At 38.2% G+C, this 23,086-nt stretch overlaps 1 protein-coding gene across 2 annotated transcripts; it reads right to left on the bottom strand.

Annotated features, from left to right (window-relative positions):
• Positions 1–8,603: 8,603 nt before the first annotated feature.
• LOC307044130 (uncharacterized protein) lies at positions 8,604–16,348 on the bottom strand. 2 transcript variants are annotated; one of them, XM_079689189.1, is made up of 9 exons: positions 12,272–16,348; positions 11,565–11,699; positions 11,217–11,351; positions 10,781–10,849; positions 10,582–10,676; positions 10,168–10,294; positions 9,551–9,668; positions 9,386–9,462; positions 8,604–8,951 (listed from the first exon to the last, which is right to left on the bottom strand). In XM_079689189.1, the coding sequence occupies exons 1-9, from the start codon at positions 12,539–12,541 to the stop codon at positions 8,841–8,843; spliced, it is 1,137 nt and encodes a 378-aa protein (XP_079545315.1). In that variant the 5' UTR covers positions 12,542–16,348; the 3' UTR covers positions 8,604–8,840. The 2 variants fall into 2 exon arrangements, with proteins under 2 accessions (XP_079545315.1, XP_079545316.1); XM_079689190.1 differs by lacking the exon at positions 10,781–10,849.
• Positions 16,349–23,086: the final 6,738 nt, after the last annotated feature.

Raw genomic sequence — 23,086 nt, 5'->3', positions numbered from 1 at the left:
TTCTCCCAACTGACGGAGGTGAGCAGCATTGTGTTGAATGACATGCCACTTAACATATTTGAAGGGAGACTGGAATACAATATATATATATATATATATATATATATATATATTTATATATATATATGAAAACAAAAAGCTAACATCTACTTGTAATTATACATTTCAAACACAGCATTTTCCCACATAGCCAATGATCTACAAACAAAAAACTGCTTTTAGTCTAATTGGATGATGGACAGTTTGAAGCGTTGAGTGATCAGTCTGTATTAGGTAAACAAAATGTTAATCACCGACATTTTGGTTATGATATTAATACTAATGTTATTATATTAAAGAAGGGATGGGGAACCTCCGGCCCCCGGGCCGTATACGGACCGCTAGACCATTTGGTACGGCCCTCGAGGTAATTTATAAACAAAGTGGCCTGTGCCTGGTGGTGGGGCCCAATGTCAGGGTTTCCCACACATAGACTTTACTTGGGCGGGCCGCCCAGGTATATTAACGGCCACCCAAGTATATTTCGCAACCCATTTAGGTTTAAAAAAAATAAAATTAATAATATTTTTTTTCATCTGCGATCGATTAACTTTTGGACAATGTAATAGTAAATAGTAACCCATGTCCATATGTTTATTCGTGGGTAGTAGATTTAAACTAGGGCTATCACTATGGGTGTACCTGTTCGCTCTGCCATCGCGTGAAGGGTCTGCTAACAAGCGACCAACAGAAAGGTTCATGTTAATGTTGTTGCACGTCACCTCAACTCCCACCCCCCCCTCCGCTACCAGCACCCCCCCAAGTATATTTCAGATCTGTGGGAAACACTGAATGTGATATATTTTAATGGGGCCCAAAATCCCTGGCGGCGCCCCTGATAATGTCCTCTAGGTTTTTGTCATTAATCTGATGGAATTGTGTCATGGTGTTTGAATTGATATTAGGTGGACATAGGGACAACACATTTGCTGTACCTGATGCAGAGGCACTGACTGCTTGTCTGATTTTCTGAATTTTGTCAGTGAAGAAGGAGGCAAAATCATTGCATGCCCTGGTGGATAGAAATTCAGAGGCTACTGACACTGGGGGGTTAGTTAGTCTGTCGACGGTAGCAAACAAGGTAGGTGCGTTGTCTAACCGCCTTCTGGAAAGGCTTCACAAGTACGTCGGTACGCAAATGCACTTTGTGACACAAGTGATGGTCGCATTTCAGATTACGCACATAACCTGCGTACCAGTTATGTGCACCCCTGTACAGCAAAAGTATTCTCAGTCGGGACTTCCTGCAACAACACCACGCCGTTATCTTGATTCTGATTGGCCATAAGACATTATCAAAGATGTTCTATTGAGAAGACGATCACTACGTGACAAACGTTTTCAAAACCGTTTCTGGTCTTCAGTATTTCCAGACAAGTGGCTACTGAAATCAATCTTACTAACTGCTGTCTGCGCAATTCTCGGCGCGAGTTGGCGGACTTTATTTTGCTTACTTTAACATCGTTTTTCATGGTAGGGCTAAGCCATTTCTTGGTATGGGTGTAGCCTACCCCAGCCATACCCTGGTGCTGCCACTGGTGGGATGTATGGGACGGGACATTCCGCACATGTGTTAAATATTTGAACGCAATTAATTCAAAAAAGTTAATTACCACCGTTAACGCGATAATTTTGACAGCATTAATATATATATGATATGCTCTGAACGTTCCACTTCCTGTCTGCCCGACATTACCTTACGGCTGCCTCGCGTAAAAAATAGGATTGATCCTAATTTTAGAGAAGCCCTGCGCCGAGACTAGGGATGTGCATCTCCATCACTGAGGCCGATGCGATGGCCATCTCGATACGTTGCCACGATACGATACATTAACGATACATTTGAAACACCAGGCGATGCGATACGATACGATTCACCCCTGTTGCGATACAGTTCGATACGATTTGATTCAACATTATGCGATTCGGGGCGATACGATGCGATTCAACACGATGCAAAAATAATGATACTTCAATATGGTACGACAGAGGATTTTTGTTTTATTCCTTATATGCAGCAAATCATACATTAACGAAAAAATGCTTTACATATTTGGTAATGTACATCCCATCATGCCGTTTATTTTTTTACCTTTAAAAGCTCTCCAGAGTACAATTGTATAACACCTCACAGTTAAACAATGTAAGGATGCATTGCTCATGATTAACAATGTGCAAATAACAGCTACCATAGTGCAATGCCCATACAGCTGCAGCCTGATGTGCTTAACACTCATTCATAGGCTAACTCACCAGTGAGCAGAAAGCAGTGGGTTCTATATGAACAATAAAGAATACAAATAACCTTTCACAAACAGGTATTTCATAACTGCTTACAGTAAGGAAGACATTTAAATTATTATTGGCCGTCACAGGATGCTGTAAACTAAACACCACTCTCTCTGACAGAACACTTCACTGAGTGATTTAACTCATATGTCTAACTTTCAGGTTTCTCTTTTCAGCCGCAGACCCCATGTCGCCTCTTTATGTGCGTCGCTAAGTTCCTCGTACTACTTGTGTACTTTAAAGCGGCTCGGCATTGTTGACAATATGCGAGTGATTTTTCAAGTTGACCGTCTGTAGTATATAGTGCCGCGCACATATACCATCAGGACGTTACTGATGGGGTGCGGCTGCGGAGTAATAGTGTGTGTATGCAAGTCCGCATCTAGGACGGATCTATGTATCATGGCTGTAGACCTGTTAAGTAATAAAGATACCTCATACAAAGGTCTACGGATACCTTATTACTCTCCATGACCTGCGGTCAACTATATAGCATAAAGGACTATTACACCGTCTTTCTTGAACAATCCGAAGTGTTGCCAAACGTTTGATTTGTAGGCATTTTTCGGTGCGCTGTGTTTCTCTTTCTCCTCAACTTCCGTGGGTGTTGATAACTGAGACTCTCGGCCTCCGTAGTGGCGAAACAAATATCAAAGATCGTCTCTGCTGAGCGTTGACAAGATGAGGGGATTTTATATGAATGAATCGTTTTTTTACTGATGCAAAGACGCTACGCAATCGATGCAACGTGAGTTCAACCCGGTTCAACCCAAACTGTAGCCGATGTGCACTCTTTCAACCGGTGCACTCGTATCTTGAACGTTTATGCCGGTGCACCGATGCGAATCGGTGAATCCTAACATCTCTAGCCGAGACGCTTCTGGGGCGCTTCTGGGACGCTTCTGGGACGCTTCTGAGCCGTAACGCGACGCAGACGGACATGGGCGCGGGAAGGGGGGTGCTGAGGGCGCTGCAGCACCCCCTAGCGGCAGGCAGGGGGTGTGGAGCTCCCCTGTCTGAATTATTATTTGACGGTTATTGCTGCCCCCGCTGTGCATAATCTGTGCAATATGTAGCCAATAAATTCCACATTGTTGGTAAAATAATATTTTGGCCTGCCCCGAATGTTTTTTCTGTAGCCCCCGGACAATTCTACCTCAATAATATAATACATTAACCGTGCTTTACGTGAACCTCATCAAGACACTAGAAAGGACGGCAGGACTGTAATTTCCCGTGTTCAGTGAATGCAACAGAGACAAGACACAAGACCAATCAGAGAGTTGCTCGGAAATAAAAGTGCGCTTGTGTCATTCAAGCTCGCGGCTCTGTGTGTGTGCGGAAATAGCGCATTTAGTGTGTGTGAGAGAGGGGGAGAGAGAGAGAGGGACCGGTGCCAGCAGCAGGGACCGTGTTGTTAGCATCTGGTTAGCTAGCTGCACTAACGGACATACGGAGCTGTTTGTTCCACAACCAGCTGGAGGAGAGTTCTCCTCTCAGACTGAGGGGCTCAGGTGAGCTAAAGGACTCTCTGAGTGTTTAGATAGTTAACTTTAGTCTAAGTTATCTCAGTGGGTCTCAAACGGTTTGGTCAAAAATTATTCAAAAGATTATTTCCGCGGCACACCTTCATATGATCATTATAGTTATAAAAAAAATAAGAGAATAAACGAAAAACAGTTATGAAATACTATATGGCAGTAAAACAAGAATACAGTTTGAAAGGGGAGTGATTTGTAAAATATCCATAAAGAAAAAGAACATCTGCTTACAGTTGTGTTTCATCTGGGTGTTGAGAGATGTATCCATAGATCTCTTAATGTTGCTCTCAAAGTGCACCAGATTGATGCTTTTAACTTCAATATTTAAAAAAGATCTTCCCGGGGGAGCATCCCCCCGGACCCCCCTAGAGGAGGTGAGGTCCACTCCCCACTCGTAAAAAATAGCACTTTACCCCTGCCTATATGCCGTGAGCTGATTATCGAGCCTTCATTGTAACAGTCGCGGCTTTACTGTGTGTTTGCGTGTGGGGAGTTTTTTTGTGCGTGCTCTATGGTGCCCGTAATACTGTTCACTGGAGTCCAGCACCTCAGCACCCCCACTCAAAATACCTTCCCGCGCCTCTGCAGACGGACCCGGTGGAAATTAGGGGTAAGGCTTACACTTACAGTCATTAATTTCTGACGGACTTGAGTCTTTTACTCTTCAGGTTGCATAGAGAAGATTAGTAGTAGTCTACTGCCACGCTATTCAGTGCGGTTTCTCACCGCGGTGAATTTGGTTTTAGGTTGGATATTCGACGGACATTCGCGGAACCGCCAGCAGCGTCAGTTTCCCGGACCCGCCAGCAGCGTCAGTTTCCCGGACCCGCCAGCAGCGTCAGTTTAACGGGGAGATCTTCTCCGCGAAACGAGGCTTTCATTTAGGGACCATCAACAAATGACTTTTACAATTACACAAGAAAAATGTTCTTTTTAATAAATCGACAGCTTCTCGATCATGATGCGAATATGAAGCAAATTCACTCCAGAGAATACAGTTATTGAACACACATTTTAATACTTTAAATACGTTTTATTAATAGTTTTGATTGAACATTTGCTTATTTCTTCAATAACTTCCAGGTCATGTGACCTAATCACTCAAAATCAATGTTGGGTCAAAGAACTACATTGGCTAAATAAGACACACCTCTTTTTATTGCATTTTAATACTTAAAATATTTTTATATTAATATTTTAATGCGAAAATGAGCTTATTTCTTCAATACCTTCCAGGTCATGTGACCGATTCACTCAAAATCAATGTTGGGTCAAAGAACTACACCGGCTGAATAGGACACACCTCTTTTTATTCCATTTTAACCCTCTAAATATTTTATATTAATATTTTGATGGAAAAATTAGCTTATTTCTTCAATACCTTCCTGGTCATGTGACCGATCCACTCAAAATCAATGTTGGGTCAAAGAACTACACCGGCTGAATAGGACACACCTCTTTTTATTCCATTTTAACCCTCTAAATATTTTATATTAATATTTTGATGGAAAAATGAGCTTATTTCTTCAATACCTTCCTGGTCATGTGACCAATCCACTCAAAATCAATGTTGTGTCGAAGAACTACACTGGCTAAATAGGACACACCTCTTTTTATTGCATTTTAATACTTAAAATATTTTTATATTAATATTTTAATGCGAAATTGAGCTTATTTCTTCAATACCTTCCAGGTCATGTGACCTAATCACTCAAAATCAATGCTGGGCCAAAGAACTACACTGGCTGAATAGGACACACCTCTTTTTATTGCATTTTAATACTTAAATAATTTGTATATTAATATTTTGATGCAAAAATTAGCTTATTTCTTCAATACCTTCCAGGTCATGTGACCGATTCACTCAAAATCAATGTTGGGTCAAAGAACTACACTGGCTGAATAGGACACACCTCTTTTTATTGCATTTTAACACTCTAAATATTTTATATTAATATTTTGATGGAAAACTTAGCTTATTTCTTCAATACCTTCCTGGTCATGCGACCGATTCACTCAAAATCAATGTTGGGTCAAAGAACTACACTGGCTAAATAGGACAAACCTCTTTTTATTGCATTTTAACCCTGCAAATATTTTATATTAATATTTTGATGGAAAATGAGCTTATTTCTGCAATACCTTCCAGGTCATGTGACCGATTCACTCAAAGTCAATGTTGGGTCAAAGAACTACACTGGCTGAATAGGACACACCTCTTTTTATTGCATTTTAACACTCTAAATATTTTATATTAATATTTTGATGGAAAAATTAGCTTATTTCTTCAATACCTTCCTGGTCATGGGACCGATTCACTCAAAATCAATGTTGGGTCAAAGAACTACACTGGCTAAATAGGAAAAACCTCTTTTTATTGCATTTTAACCCTGCAAATATTTTATATTAATATTTTGATGGAAAATGAGCTTATTTCTGCAATACCTTCCAGGTCATGTGACCGATTCACTCAAAGTCAATGTTGGGTCAAAGAACTACACTGGCTGAATAGGACACACCTCTTTTTATTCAATTTTAACCTTCTAAATATTTTATATTAATATTTTGATGGAAAAATTAGCTTATTTCTTCAATACCTTCCTGGTCATGGGACCGATTCACTCAAAATCAATGTTGGGTCAAAGAACTACACTGGCTAAATAGGACACACCTCTTTTAATTGCATTTTAACCCTGCAAATATTTTTATATTAATATTTTGATGGAAAATGAGCTTATTTCTGCAATACCTTCCAAGTCATGTGACCGATTCACTCAAAATCAATGTTGGGTCAAAGAACTACACTGGCTGAATAGGACACACCTCTTTTTATTGTATTTTAACACTTAAATAATTTGTATATTCATATTTTGATGCAAAAATGAGCTTATTTCTTCAATACTTTCCAGGTCATGTGACAGATTCACTCAAAATCAATGTTGGGTCAAAGAACTACACCGGCTGAATAGGACACACCTCTTTTTATTCAATTTTAACCCTCTAAATATTTTATATTAATATTTTGATGGAAAAAATAGCTTATTTCTTCAATACCTTCCTGGTCATGTGACCGATCCACTCAAAATTAATGTTGTGTTAAAGAACTACACTGGCTAAATAGGACACACCTCTTTTTATTGCATTTTAATACTTAAAATATTTTTATATTAATATTTGAATGCGAAATTGAGCTTATTTCTTCAATACCTTCCAGGTCATGTGACCTAATCACTCAAAATCAATGCTGGGCCAAAGAACTACACTGGCTGAATAGGACACACCTCTTTTTATTGCATTTTAATACTAAAATAATTTGTATATTAATACTTTGATGCACAAATTAGCTTATTTCTTCAATACCTTCCAGGTCATGTGACCGATTCACTCAAAATCAATGTTGGGTCAAAGAACTACACTGGCTGAATAGGACACACCTCTTTTTATTCCATTTTAACCTTCTAAATATTTTATATTAATATTTTGATGGACAAATTAGCTTATTTCTTCAATACCTTCCTGGTCATGGGACCGATTCACTCAAAATCAATGTTGGGTCAAAGAACTACACCGGCTGAATAGGACACACCTCTTTTTATTCCATTTTAACCCTCTAAATATTTTATATTAATATTTTGATCGAAAAATTAGCTTATTTCTTCAATACCTTCCAGGTCATGTGACCTAATCACTCAAAATCAATGCTGGGCCAAAGAACTACACTGGCTGAATAGGACACACCTCTTTTTATTGCATTTTAATACTTAAAATATTTTTATATTAATATTTGAATGCGAAATTGAGCTTATTTCTTCAATACGTTCCAGGTCATGTGACCTATCACTCAAAATCAATGCTGGGCCAAAGAACTACACTGGCTGAATAGGACACACCTCTTTTTATTGCATTTTAATACTAAAATAATTTGTATATTAATACTTTGATGCAAAAATTTGCTTTTTTCTTCAATACCTTCCAGGTCATGTGACCGATTCACTCAAAATCAATGTTGGGTCAAAGAACTACACTGGCTGAATAGGACACACCTCTTTTTATTCCATTTTAACCTTCTAAATATTTTATATTAATATTTTGATGGAAAAATTAGCTTATTTCTTCAATACCTTCCTGGTCATGTGACCGATCCACTCAAAATCAGTGCTGGGTCAAAGAACTACACTGGCCGCATAGGACACACTTCTTTTTATTCCATTTTAACCCTCTAAATATTTTTATATTAATATTTTGATGGAAAAATGAGCTTATTTCTTCAATACCTTCCTGGTCATGTGACCGATCCACTCAAAATCAATGTTGTGTCAAAGAACTACACTGGCTAAATAGGACACACCTCTTTTTATTGCATTTTAATACTTAAAATATTTTTATATTAATATTTTAATGCGAAATTGAGCTTATTTCTTCAATACCTTCCAGGTCATGTGACCTAATCACTCAAAATCAATGCTGGGCCAAAGAACTACACTGGCTGAATAGGACACACCTCTTTTTATTCAATTTTAATACTTAAATAATTTGTATATTAATATTTTGATGCAAAAATTAGCTTATTTCTTCAATACCTTCCAGGTCATGTGACCGATTCACTCAAAATCAATGTTGGGTCAAAGAACTACACTGGCTGAATAGGACACACCTCTTTTTATTCCATTTTAACCCACTAAATACTTTTATATGAATAATTTTATGTGAAAATTAGCTTATTTCTTCAATAGCTAATGACTCAAAATCACTTTATTAATTGAATACTAGTCTGTACACAATAGAAACAGCTCTTTATATCGGATAATATTACATCCTCTATTTAATATTAATATTTCTATTACAAATTCAGGGTTTTTTCTATAGCTTCCCTGTCATGTGACCCAGTGATTAATGATCAGAAAGTAATACAAACAAGGCTACACAGGACACATGTTTTACTAATCGTCATCATTGAGCACATTTCAAGTATTACTTGCACAAAGGACATTTCCAATATCCTGTCTCTGCCTTTTTAAGGTCTCTGCTGTCCATTGCCAGACACTGGGCATGGTACCATCGTTCGCAGTCATCACACTGAACCTGTTGAAGTGAAAGAAATAATGTATTTATAATATATTTGTACCTTAGATTACCATTCAGTTGTCTTAATACTCAAGTGTTAGTGAGGAATCAGCTGACACAATCATCTACTCCTTAAAACCCACTCCCTGTGTTTTAACATGCTCTATTGTTTTGTTTTATTTTTTTTGTTTTATTGTTCTGTCTTTTACATTTTTTGATTTAAGTATTCCAGTAGTGAGTGTTGCATTTTTTAAATGTATTGTATTTAGTTGTTTAAAATTAAATGTGTTTTAGATTGACTTTTAAAATCTGTCCAGGGACTACAGATGAAAAATAGCCTCTTGGCTAACTCTGGCATATTTACAGAAATGTTCATTAATGTGCACTGTCCCTGTTAAATAAATAAATAAATGTAGACATCACAATTACACATTTTCTTCACAACAGCTCACCCAGTCTGTGATGGGAGATCCAGATCCTGGAGGCCTTAAGGCAGCACACATAGCACAATAAGTGTGCTCATCAAAGACTGAAACAAGATAACAATACATGTATGTCAGCTTCTATATAAATACAGACACCCATATATACATATACATATATTCATATTTATTTACCTGATGCCTCAAGGATTTCGAGAGCCAGTTCTCTCCTCTCCTGTGTCATGTATTTCTTTGAACACTCGAAATTCACATTCGGGATCAGAGGGAAGGATTCCATGACTGCCTTTGCCATCTAAACAAACAACACTTATGTTATGGAGGGTTTTTCTTCTTTATTGTATAGTAATACAGATACAGACAAAAACATGAGACACATTATAGAAAACATCCACCCTTGACTAGAATGCCTCCCAAAACCTTTGATTATTGATATAGACCGGTCCTATTATTGGAATTTTGAGATATTCAGAAGCAAAGTTTTGTCAATTAAACTTTCTGTGTTCAAGTGAATACTAATTTAAGTTCAACAATGTTGTGTCATAATCCAATTGTTGTCAGTTGTGAAAAATACAATAAACAACAACATGATATCGGCATTATACTATATATTGTCCATTGGCCAACCTGCCTGCTAAATATTATGGGGATCAGCATCGGCCTTTAAAAAACCTTTATCGGACGGTCAACCACTACTTTTGACAGCTTTTTTAAATCCGTCCTTGCATTAAACTGTCTTTCACATTAAAAACTCTGCTTGTTAACTGGATGAAAACAGAATCTCTTCAGCTCACCTTCACAACAACGACACCACAGCTACATCCATCCTTTTGAAGTGGGTGACCCATAACGCCTCCCTTCCACTTAACATCCACCCAGTCTGTTATGCTGTGGCGTGTCCTCCTCATCCTGAAGTACTCCCTGAGAAAGGATAATGTCAACACACTTTACATTTCTAATTATGTGGCTCCTAAAGATAATGTAACAGAAATTCATACTGTTTGTATTCACCATATGACCATTTATTTGTATAAGGGGCAGCCACAGGTCAGCTATAGATATCACTGTCTGAACACAGACTGTATCAGACTGTTTAAAATGCTTTCAATGCTGTCTGTGAGTATGAATGTAACTAAATGTGACACATTTTTTACGTTTAAATATAGTTTTTCCTTGAATTTTCAAATATCTATTGAATTTTGATTTACTGTATTCTTTTGGCAGCATGTTCGGAGTCATCAAGCTCTTCGATGCTTTGAGCTGGATCCACCAGGAATACGGTGCTGGTTTTGGCATGAATGTACTGTGAAAAAGTAAAAGCACTTTTCATCAAAAAAGATTTTTGGTTTCACCATGTAAGTCTTGTGCTTTAACAGAAATAATACAATAACAAAAATAATTACAAACCAGCAACTTCCAGTGGTTGTTTTTGACAAGTACAAAGGACAGGACAGCTTCATAGTTGTGAAATTTTACCTATAATGCCATCAAATAAAGGATTAAAACAAACTTGAAGGCTAAGGTAAAAATAACAACAACATCAGTCTGACAATTATGTTCTTGTGCCATTCATTTGTCGTGCTTAAAACAAGTGTTGGTATGGAAATTCAATAGTAAGTAGATTTATCAGGTGATTTAACTAATGACTATAGTTTCAGAGAGGATACAGTAAAATAATCTCAGTTAATTTCCTATTTAAGATCTCAGCCAATGCTTCACTCCATGTACCTAATGGGTGAGTGTGAGCCCACATATCAAATCCACACCTACTTCCCCCTAAAGTATCACCATGCACAAACACAACACACCACACACATAAACATACACAGACCACACACATTACCTTTGGTAAACTGTGAGATGTTAGCTGAGTTCTGTCCCCGAACAAAATGACACCTGCTGTGTAGTGATTTAGCAAGTACATTTTGTTCACAACGCCGAATTTGTCGGCAGCAACATGAAACACGCCTTCAATTACCTGGCAAAAAAAATCATAACAATTTGCCAATTAATGCATATTCCCAGTTATACTGAACTTTCATTCCCTGCAACTTTGAGAATCTTGTGACTGACAAAAGTATCTAGACATTTTTTTCAGATACTTTTTGGGCAGAAATCGTTAAATGCTAGATAAAGAAAATGACACAGTGTAGAGTGAAACTTCAGACACTTGAAACATGTAGTAACGTACCTCCCCTGTCAACCACTGGTGGGGTCGAAGTGAGCATAGCTCACAGTGGCGGATAAGTAAGATGCGTCCTTTCATCTGTGAGGGGAGCACTGCCACGACCACCTCGGTGTCCTTTTTTTTCCACAGCCAGGTCAACTAAGTCAAGATTGAGGGGAAATAGATGCATTCTGTTTAATATGGACACTTGAGGAATCTTTTAACCCTCCGGTATCACTCTGGACATTTTTGTCCCGAATGACTAATTAGGGTAGTGCATTTGAATGATACCAGAGGGTTAACAATCTTGAATGTTTGGGTGGAGGCCTTGTTTTTGTATATGCACCATCAAAGCTACATACACAAAATATAATTAAACTGTCCATGTGTATGCATTTAACCTCAGTCCCTTTTAGAGTTTTCACTAAATGTCATTAAACAGGCTGCTCAGGAACAGAAACTGTAATTGCAGTTTAAAGTCTGATTTAGAAATCTAGTTTCTGTTATAAGTTTGTATGCTGTATTTACATTTTTCATCTTCATATTCTCCCCCTACAACATGCACCTAATCATATTGGGTTATAATACTTCATGTCCTTTGTCCTTCACCTCACTCACCAATTTAGTCCATGCTTTACTTTCTGACAATATTTACTTATTCCATTGTTACAATTAAAATGCTGGAGAACAATTTACACACTCTGAACATAGTAAGTCTTAGAGAAACTCACATTTCCCTGTGCATATTTTTCCTGTTGGTCCACTTTTATTTTCTTCACCTTTGTGGCAGGTGGGCTCTTGGGGTTGGGTAGTGTTTTTGGTGGATTGAAGTACTTGGACTTGGGCTTGGTGTGACCAGCAGAACTTTCCCGCTTGTTCCACTGTTCCTCGTGGTCATCATCTGGCCTGCTAGGATGTCCAAAGTTTTTGTCCAGAATATGCATTGGCAGATTGTGTTGCTCAATGTGCTCTATATATCTTCCTTGTATTGAGGCATACATTTTGGAGACAAAAACTCAGCTGGTCTCAGGTACTTTTTTTTTAAAAGGATGGAGTGTTTGACCAACCCAAACCAGAGCTCAACATGGCAGTTGGTATCCCTGGTTTTATGACTTCCATCTTTTTTAGAGGTACCTTTTCTATGTCGCGACAGATCCCCAAGCAACAAACCACTCCACAAAGGGAAGATCCCCATGTAGTTTTTTAACATTGCATCAATGGCACCAGGACAGAGGTAGTGGTTTTTTACATGAACAGCATCGTCAGAGAGAATGTCACACTCTGCTTGGTCCCGTCTGACTTGAAAAGCTTGTGTAAAAGGGGACTTTCCAATAATGTTATGAGCATTTTTTTCCATTTTGCTTTCCTCCTCTCCCATTACATGTCCAATTTCCTCCAGTTTCACGTCCCGAGTTTGCAAAATGCACTTGTCGAGGTACATTTTGTTCTGTTTCACCAAATTAGTGTACTCCACTGCATCAAAAAGCACACACATATGATAAAAAACATCAAGGGCTTCTTGCATACTTGTGCAGTTCAGGATGTACGCGAAACAGAATGTTGCATATTCCTGTGTGCCTCTGTCTACAGTTTTTTTTCCAAATGCTTGTGACACAGCCTTCATGATATGAGCAGAGCACAGATGCAGCACAGTGAAGTTAGGAATCAGTTCAGTTTGTCCAGACACTATCTCAAATGCTCTGTCAAGGTACACTGACATATTTTCCCTGTTAAAAGACAGAAGCACACTGTTTATCAGAGCCCAACTATAATCTGTCTCAACCTGTGCTATCTTTCTTTTTGTTGTGTAAGACAACTTTCTCTTAAATTCCATGAGCCAATGGGAAATAGATGGAATGGAATGGCTATTGGTGATCAGTTCTGTGACAGGCAAGGGAGGCTTATCCTTACCCATTCCGGGCAAAACCAAATCATAATACAAGACCCGCTTATTTTGATCAGGAATTTTCTGTATCACGCTGCCTGTGGCATCAAGGTAGAGGGCCGTAGGTGTTGGCTTTTTCAAGTGCTCAGTCAATATCTTTATTCCAGCATCTGTGTATAAATGCACAGCAAACGGATCAATTTGTAGGTGCTGAAGATAGCCTTTTGATGATGCATGACTGCTGCTCTCTTTGATTATTTTTTGAGTCAACATGAGTTCAAGCATCATGTCATCGTGGAGCCTTGCACTTTTCTTCACTTCAGAGGATATTTTCTTTAATACGTCTTTTGTGAGGCTTCTGCTTATGTTACCAGCCATTATTTCCTCTACTGGTGTCTGTCTCAACATAGTGTAATAATAATTGCTGACACCACTGGTTAAGGCTTTGGAAATTGTTCCTCTTCTCGTGTATTTTGCTGGTCTAAATCGCCTTTGATTTTTATGGTGTATAACTTCACCAATGCGCATGACTTTAAAAAATATTTTTTTATCCGTTGATTTTGGCCTGTTCTTTTTTCAGAAACTGTAGACAGCGAATTAAATTAAAGCGCACATCCATTAAATGTGCATTTTGCAGAGGCACAGAAAAATGGCGAATTCTTTTTATGGCTATCATTTGTCTTAACATGCTGGTATTTGAAAGCAAGTGTGCAGCATGGATTATTTTCGAAAATTCCTGATAAAATGTATCAGTCCAGGGGGGACGGAGTTTTTTTTTGCAATGTTTAGGTTTAATTTTGTTCCATTGTTTTCTTGTCATGGCAATTTTGAACTTTTTTGGCCCTGCTTTGCACTTTCTGTTCATTTTTGTTGTCATTTTGGTGGCTGTCTCTGTACTTTGTTGGTCTGACTCTTCTGTGTCTATCTCAGACTGTGGCTGTGCGTTACTTATTTCCCTGTCATCCTGACTTGTGTCCTTGTCTTTCTCACCTGTAGGTGCGCTGTAAGACTGTTTTTCTTCATCGTTCTTATCCTCATCTTTCCCCACAGGCTCTGTCCCTGTTTTTCATTTGTTTCTTTTTCTTTTTTTTAACCTTTTCTGGCCCTTTCTTGTCCTTGCCTGTTTGTCCCTTTCTGTTCATTGTTGTTGTCATTTTGGTGGCTGTCTCTGTACTTTGTTGGTCTGACTCTTCTGTGTCTATCTCAGACTGTGGCTGTGCGTTACTTATTTCCCTGTCATCCTGACTTGTGTCCTCGTCTTCCTCACCCGTAGGTGCACTGTAAGACTGTTTCTTGATACTGTGCTGTCCATCTCTCCCTCTTTCACTGACATATTTTCCTAAATACAAACATTACAAAAGCAAAAAATCTCATTTAACTACTGTATCTCTTATTGCAAGACTACAATGCAACTTTAAGCAATCTGCCATCCTTGGGTCAATTACAGTAAATTATGTTAACATCCTACTGTGATGGCTGTAGTATTTAATTAAATAAGAACATTAACCCTTATGCCTCCCTAATGAAATGCATTATCCAGGCTACTGTTTAATTTTGCGAGCATTCTGATTGTGTTAAGAATATGACACGGCATTTGGTAAAGATGTTAGTGTTTTGGAAACATGTTCTTAATAATGTGTAATCAAAATAGTGACTTTCAAATCCCTAGCGAAAAAAATAAAAGTGAATGAACATTTGATAATTATGATCAGCACTGAATTGGGTTAAAAAATGTAAGTAATTGAAAGTGGAACAACATTATTAACATAGCCTATAATATCTTTATTACAGTATTTTTAGATGCAGACATTTTTGTCGTTAGTGTTTTCAGAGTAATGTTTTTAAAAAGGGATTCACAAGGGTTAAGCTTCAACTTAAAAGCCTCTGGGGCAGAGTCCTGCATGGGTCCAGTTTTGCAAATCTGCAACCACCCGAACCCTCGCAGCACAGTAGCAACTGCGAACCGACGCGTTACACGCAATTATCTTCAAGTCAAATCTGGACCCGACCTGTTGATATAAGACCCACGACCCGACCCGTTGTGAATTTTTGGGGGGGCTAGTAGAGTACTTCGTGACCACAGAGCGTGAACGTTGTGATCAGCTGTTTTAGCGCAGTTCTCCAGTGAGTCTCCCTCCGCAGCCGGTTGGCGTAGTTTTTGGCACAATTCCGTTGTACAGACCGACGTTAACAGCAGCCCCGTCTGTGCACACGGAGACCGACTCTGTCGTCCGGTGATCGAACCGCCTTCTGGAAAAGCTTCACAAGTACCTCGGTACGCAAATGCGCTTTGTGACACAAGTGACGGTACGCAATTCAGATTGTTTCCGCGCATGCGTACCTGCGTACCAGTTATGTGCACCCCTGGATATGGGCCTACGTGTATGTTTTGCCCGTTACCAGACCCGGCGTCATGGGCGAGCCCCATGGGGCCGGGCCCGCTCATCCAGGATTTGGGCCCGCCCATCCAGGATTTGGGCCCGCAGTTTTAATCAGGGCTGAATACAACATTGTAATTGTTTTATTATTATGTTTATGGTTGTTATTTGTAGGGCTCTTTCCTAATATTTATTTTTGTTGTAAACTATGTTGAAAGATTAGTTTAATATCATTTTTTTATTTTGCTATGAAATTCTGAATGAAATTCTGAATGAAAGGCTGCGCGCGAGACTGGTTTTTCGCTGGGTTGAGTCATGTGGGTGTTTGAGTGAGATGCGGCACAGCAGCCTGTCAGTATACTCTTGCTAGGTTAGTTTGTCTATTATCATTTATATTTATCTGCAACAATGGATATCAGGAAGTGGTTCATGAAAGGAATATGGCAACTCAGAGAAATTGACTCTCAAGCCGGCTCTCTCACAAACTCCGGTTCTGTGCGCAAACAGACCGCTGCACACGCTATCTGCCCCTCGCTCAATCTCTCTCTCTCTCTCTCTCCCTTTCTCTTTATCGCTCAACCTCACAACACCCTGTGTACGCTCCTCAAGTTTGCCTGCGTGCTTGCCCAAGTCCCCACCCCCGTTGACTATTCAGATTTCCCGGGAAATGTAAGTTTCGGCCCTGGCAAATCAAATGCCCGCCCAGAGACGTATGTCTGCCGCCGGGTCTGCCCGTTACACAACTATTTTGCGGGTTATCCGCCGGGTATCCGAGGCGGGACTCTGCTCTGGGGCTCATCAAAATTATTTTTTAACAGTACCTGCTTGAAGCACCTCAGTCCGGACTCCACGTCGGTCTTCACCCCAGATGACCCTCAACCACTTAAGATGCTCTTTCTTATTACCTTTAAACACTGTAAGTGTAACTGAGGACCACTGCTCAGTTGTAACATTAACTTCACTAAAACCATGAGAAATTAAAGACCTGGTGATGAAATCTCTACCTCCTGCTTGTTGCCACAGGTCTAAAGCTTTCTTTGTCTTGCCTTTTTTGAAGCGCACCATTTTTAGATCAAACAATGTGATCTGGTTTCTAAAATGTCTTCTTCGTGTTCTTCTTCTTCTTCTTCTTCTTCTTCTCTCGATGTTTGGCGTATTGCAAACAACTTTAAAGGTGCATACCGCCACCTGTACATGATTGTGAATCAACATACCATGTCTTAACCATGGTCTTAACTCATGGACGTATCTATGATCTAATCAAAAAATCTATATAAATAAATCAACAAAAATGATATGATACATTATTTGTTCAACCTCACACTCAATGGCGTTGGCTAATTTTCTGTGAAGAACTTATATCAGAACACATTTAAAATGACCACCCACTGTACTACACATTTATATTACAAACAGGAGGTTCGGGGCTAACACGAATGTGGAAATTGTGTGTGTGTGTGTGTGTGTGTGTGTGTGTGTGTGTGTGTGTGTGTGTGTGTGTGTGTGTGTGTGTGTGTGTGTGTGTGTGTGTGTGTGTGTGTGTGTGTGTGTGTGTGTGTGTGTGTGTGTGTGTGTGTGTGTGTGTGTGTGTGTGTGTGTGTGTGTGTGTGTGTGTGTGTGTGTGTGTGTGTGTGTGTGTGTGTGTGTGTGTGTGTGTGTGTCTTATCACAACTGATCAAGATGGCCAAATTATGCTCTGCTCAGAGGGCCTTGCAAATGATTTTGGAAGAGAGAGAACCATTTGACGATGATGTAGAGGAAGAGGAAGGTGTATCAGAATGTGTGGGTCACATTTCTGAGAATTCTGAGTCCGACAGTGACTTTGAAGAACACGATTAGATTGAGCATCAGCTAGTTACAACAACAAAAAAAGCAACAGGACCAGCCGGTCAGCGGGCAAAACAACAAGTAGCACTTTAATTAATGAATCAAGGTTCAAGGTTTTTATTTGTCATACGAACATAGCTACAGTGTGGTTATGACGATGAACATCTTAGGTCACAGGATCCTCCATTGAAACAATAAGCTAATTTTTCCATCAAATTATTAATATAAAAATATTTAAAGTATTAAAATGCAATAAAAAGAGGTGTGCCCGATGCAGCCAGTGTAGTTCTTTGACCCAACATTGATTTTCAGTGAATCGGTCACATGAACAGGAAGGTATTGAAGAAATAAGCTAATTTTTCCATCAAAAAATTAATATAAAATATTTAGAGGGTTAAAATGCAATAAAAAGAGGTGTGTCCTATGCAGCCAGTGTAGTTCTTTGACCCCACATTTATTTTTGAGTGATTAGGTCACATGACCTGGAAGGTATTGAAGAAATAAGCTAATTTTCCATTAAAATATTAATATAAAAATATTTAGAGTGTTAAAATGCAATAAAAAGAGGTGTGTCCTATGCGGCCAGTGTAGTTCTTTGACCCAGCATTGATTTTGAGTGATTAGTTCACATGACCTGGAAGGTATTGAAGAAATAAGCTCATTTTTCCATCAAAAATATTAATAAAAAATATTTAGAGTGTTAAAATGCAATAAAAAGAGGTGTGTCCTATGCAGCCAGTGTAGTTCTTTGACCCAGCACTGATTTTGAGTGAATCGGTCACATGAACTGGAAGGTATTGAAGAAATAAGCTCATTTTTCCATCAAAATATTAATAAAAAATATTTAGAGTGTTAAAATGCAATAAAAAGAGGTGTGTCCTATGCGGCCAGTGTAGTTCTTTGACCCAGCATTGATTTTGAGTGATTAGTTCACATGACCTGGAAGGTATTGAAGAAATAAGCTAATTTTTCCATCAAAATACTAATATAAAAATATTTAGACTATTAAAATGCAATAAAAAGAGGTGTGTCCTATGTAGCCACTGTAGTTCTTTGACCCAGCACTGATTTTGAGTGAATCGGTCACATGACCTGGAAGGTATTGAAGAAATAAGCTCATTTTTCCATCAAAATATTAATAAAAAATATTTAGAGTGTTAAAATGCAATAAAAAGAGGTGTGTCCTATGCGGCCAGTGTAGTTCTTTGACCCAGCATTGATTTTGAGTGATTAGTTCACATGACCTGGAAGTTATTGAAGAAATAAGCTAATTTTTCAATCAAAATATTAATAAAAAATATTTAGAGTGTTAAAATGCAATAAAAAGAGGTGTGTCCTATGCGGCCAGTGTAGTTCTTTGACCCAGCATTGATTTTGAGTGATTAGTTCACATGACCTGGAAGGTATTGAAGAAATAAGCTAATTTTTCCATTAAAATACTAATATAAAAATATTTAGACTATTAAAATGCAATAAAAAGAGGTGTGTCCTATGCAGCCAGTGTAGTTCTTTGACCCAGCACTGATTTTGAGTGAATCGGTCACATGAACTGGAAGGTATTGAAGAAATAAGCTCATTTTTCCATCAACATATTAACAAAAAATATTTAGAGTGTTAAAATGCAATAAAAAGAGGTGTGTCCTATGCGGCAAGTATAGTTCTTTGACCCAGCATTGATTTTGAGTGATTAGTTCACATGACCTGGAAGGTATTGAAGAAATAAGCTAATTTTTCCATCAAAATACTAATATAAAAATATTTAGACTATTAAAATGCAATAAAAAGAGGTGTGTCCTATGCAGCCAGTGTAGTTCTTTGACCCAGCACTGATTTTGAGTGAATCGGTCACATGAACTGGAAGGTATTGAAGAAATAAGCTAATTTTTCCATCAAAATATTAATAAAAAATATTTAGAGTGTTAAAATGCAATAAAAAGAGGTGTGTCCTATGCAGCCAGTGTAGTTCTTTGACCCCACATTTATTTTTTAGTGATTAGGTCACATGTCCTGGAAGGTATTGAAGAAATAAGCAAATTGTTCCATTATAATATTAATATAAAATATTTAGAGTGTTAAAATGCAATAAAAAGAGGTGTGTCCTATGCAGCCAGTGTAGTTCTTTGACCCAGCATTGATTTCGAGTGATTAGTTCACATGACCTGGAAGGTATTGAAGAAATAAGCTAATTTTTCCATCAAAATATTAATAAAAAATATTTAGAGTGTTAAAATGCAATAAAAAGAGGTGTGTCCTATGCGGCCAGTGTAGTTCTTTGAACCAGCATTGATTTTGAGTGATTAGGTCACATGACCTGGAAGGTATTGAAGAAATAAGCGAATTTTTCCATCAAAATACTAATATAAAAATATTTAGACTATTAAAATGCAATAAAAAGAGGTGTGTCCTATGCAGCCAGTGTAGTTCTTTGACCCAGCACTGATTTTGAGTGAATCGGTCACATGAACTGGAAGGTATTGAAGAAATAAGCTCATTTTTCCATCAAAATATTAATAAAAAATATTTAGAGTGTTAAAATGCAATAAAAAGAGGTGTGTCCTATGCGGCCAGTGTAGTTCTTTGACCCAGCATTGATTTTGAGTGATTAGTTCACATGACCTGGAAGGTATTGAAGAAATAAGCTCATTTTTCCATCAAAATATTAATAAAAAATATTTAGAGTGTTAAAATGCAATAAAAAGAGGTGTGTCCTATGCAACCAGTGTAGTTCTTTGACCCCACATTTATTTTTGAGTGATTAGGTCACATGTCCTGGAAGGTATTGAAGAAATAAGGTAATTTTCCCATTATAATATTAATATAAAATATTTAGAGTGTTAAAATGCAATAAAAAGAGGTGTGTCCTATGCAGCCAGTGTAGTTCTTTGACCCAGCATTGATTTCGAGTGATTAGTTCACATGACCTGGAAGGTATTGAAGAAATAAGCTAATTTTTCCATCAAAATATTAATAAAAAATATTTAGAGTGTTAAAATGCAATAAAAAGAGGTGTGTCCTATGCGGCCAGTGTAGTTCTTTGAACCAGCATTGATTTTGAGTGATTAGTTCACATGACCTGGAAGGTATTGAAGAAATAAGCAAATTGTTCCATTAAAATATTAATATAAAAATATTTAGAGTGTTAAAATGCAATAAAAAGAGGTGTGTCCTATGCAGCCAGTGTAGTTCTTTGACCCAGCACTGATTTTGAGTGAATCGGTCACATGACCTGGACGGTATTGAAGAAATAAGCTCATTTTTCCATCAAAATATTAATAAAAAATATTTAGAGTGTTAAAATGCAATAAAAAGAGGTGTGTCCTATGCGGCCAGTGTAGTTCTTTGACCCAGCATTGATTTTGAGTGATTAGTTCACATGACCTGGAAGGTATTGAAGAAATAAGCTAATTTTTCCATCAAAATATTAATATAAAAATATTTAGACTATTAAAATGCAATACAAAGAGGTGTGTCCTATGCAGCCAGTGTAGTTCTTTGACCCAGCACTGATTTTGAGTGAATCGGTCACATGACCTGGAAGTTATTGAAGAAATAAGCAAATGTTTCCATCAAAAATATTAATAAAACCTATTTAAAGTATTAAAATGCAATAAAAAGAGGTTTGTTCAATAAATGTATGCACTAGGGTGAATTTGCTTCACATTCACACGATCGAGAAGCTGTCGATTTATTAAAAAGAACCTTTTTCTTTTGTAATTGTAAATGTCATTTGTTGATGGTCCCTAAGTGAAAGCCTCGTTTCGCGGAGAAGATCTCCCCGTTAAACTGACGCTGCCGGCGGGTCCGGGAAACTGACGCTGCTGGCAGGTCCGCGAATGTCCGTCGAATATCCAACCTAAAACTAAATTCACCGCGGTCACTTTCTCCTACATCCTGTACCCGGTTTCCTGTCTAACCTTCAGTAGCCTACACATTTTGCAAACATATAAATGTGCAAATATGAAATCCAACCGAGCTTTAAAAACATGTAGTGGTACCAGATTAGTAATTTTCCATTCTTTTTGCAGACTGTTCCAAGTTTGTGGAGCTGCACATGGATGGTTAATTTGTGTACTGACATTTCACATCTTTGATATACAGCGAGCTTGATTTATAGGGAAATTGTTCTTCTTCTTGAGATATCTCCCCAGTCTGACTTTAAAGTTCACTCTTTTGAACTCCAAGATATTACTTCCTGACCCATTTATTTCCCCACTTATCTGTTTCACTAGAATAGGCTGGATCCAGGTGCCTAGGAGAACAAAAAAAAGGAAGAGAACGTGTTTTGAGCACATATCATCATCTCACCTAATTAGCAGGCAGTCATTCATAATTGAAGCTGGCGGAGGAACCCTGTCTTCCCTGAATGTGCAAGTGAGAATGTTGAAGCTGCGTGATTCCTGCCCAAGCTTTCATCTGCAACAGCACACAGAAGGAAATCTAAAGGGCTCGATGTGTCAGTTTTTCAGGCTACGAGTGAATGGAAATTAAGCCATTTAAAGTATTCTCAGGATATTCCCGAACATTCGTCATCTACCCGTCTTTTTTCTCAAACAGAACTGTTGTTTTTGTCTCATTCTTATGTTGCCGAGGGGCAGTAAATATGAAGAGTCTCCGATGATTTGGTTCAGGTGCAGAGCAGGTGAACCCACTCTGTGGAGTTGCACATTGTGTCAACACTTTGCAGAAAGATGATCAATATACTGCTGAAGCAGGGCTGGTTTCCCACAACTCTACAGTGTTTTAGCAGTTTTACAAACATTTTATTCTGAGTCACGACAACACTTAGGAGATCTTCATTCTGTAGCAAAATTAGCTTTCTGCAAAGTGGTCCAAAACAGTGCATGACGATAATGAGTTAAAAAGATTCAGTCGTGTAAAATCAATGGCGTGAGTGAGGGAATGAAAAACACATATAGACAATACAGAAAGCCATGTTTTATCCTCTCAATAATATGATTGACTAATTTAATTTAAAACGATATTCACATGAGTTTTATTGAAACTTTGTAAGGGATAATAGGACCTAGCTACATTGACGTCATCATAATTAGCATTGCCATGGCAATGTATGTATTTTGTTGTCTGACTACATGTCTTGTAGATCTGATAACCTGTTTATCTAATGTTTTACCTTTGGGAATTCAAAATAGTCAAACTTTAAATGCTGATGATCTTTTTTATACTGTAAATGAAATGGTTTTAGGGTTTTTACATAGGTTCCTGGCAAAGTTAAACGGTTACAGATAGTGCAGGTTTTAAGAATTGATTGGGCAGGAGACTGTCAGACTGATCACTAGAAGAGAGTCTCGTCGTTGAGACTGAGGGGCAGCTTTTTGCAGTGACTGCTAGTATTGGGCCGGTATGCTGCCATCCAGTCTACCATTAATTACATGAACCTGTGAAATAAGCCAGAGAGCCAATTACCAGACCTGACCAGGTGACTTTGAATGATAATT

This window comes from Notothenia rossii, assembly GCF_949606895.1.
Source record: "Notothenia rossii genome assembly, chromosome: 6".
NCBI classification, from domain to species: domain Eukaryota; kingdom Metazoa; phylum Chordata; class Actinopteri; order Perciformes; family Nototheniidae; genus Notothenia; species Notothenia rossii.
This window is presented reverse-complemented; position numbering and strand designations above follow the sequence as displayed.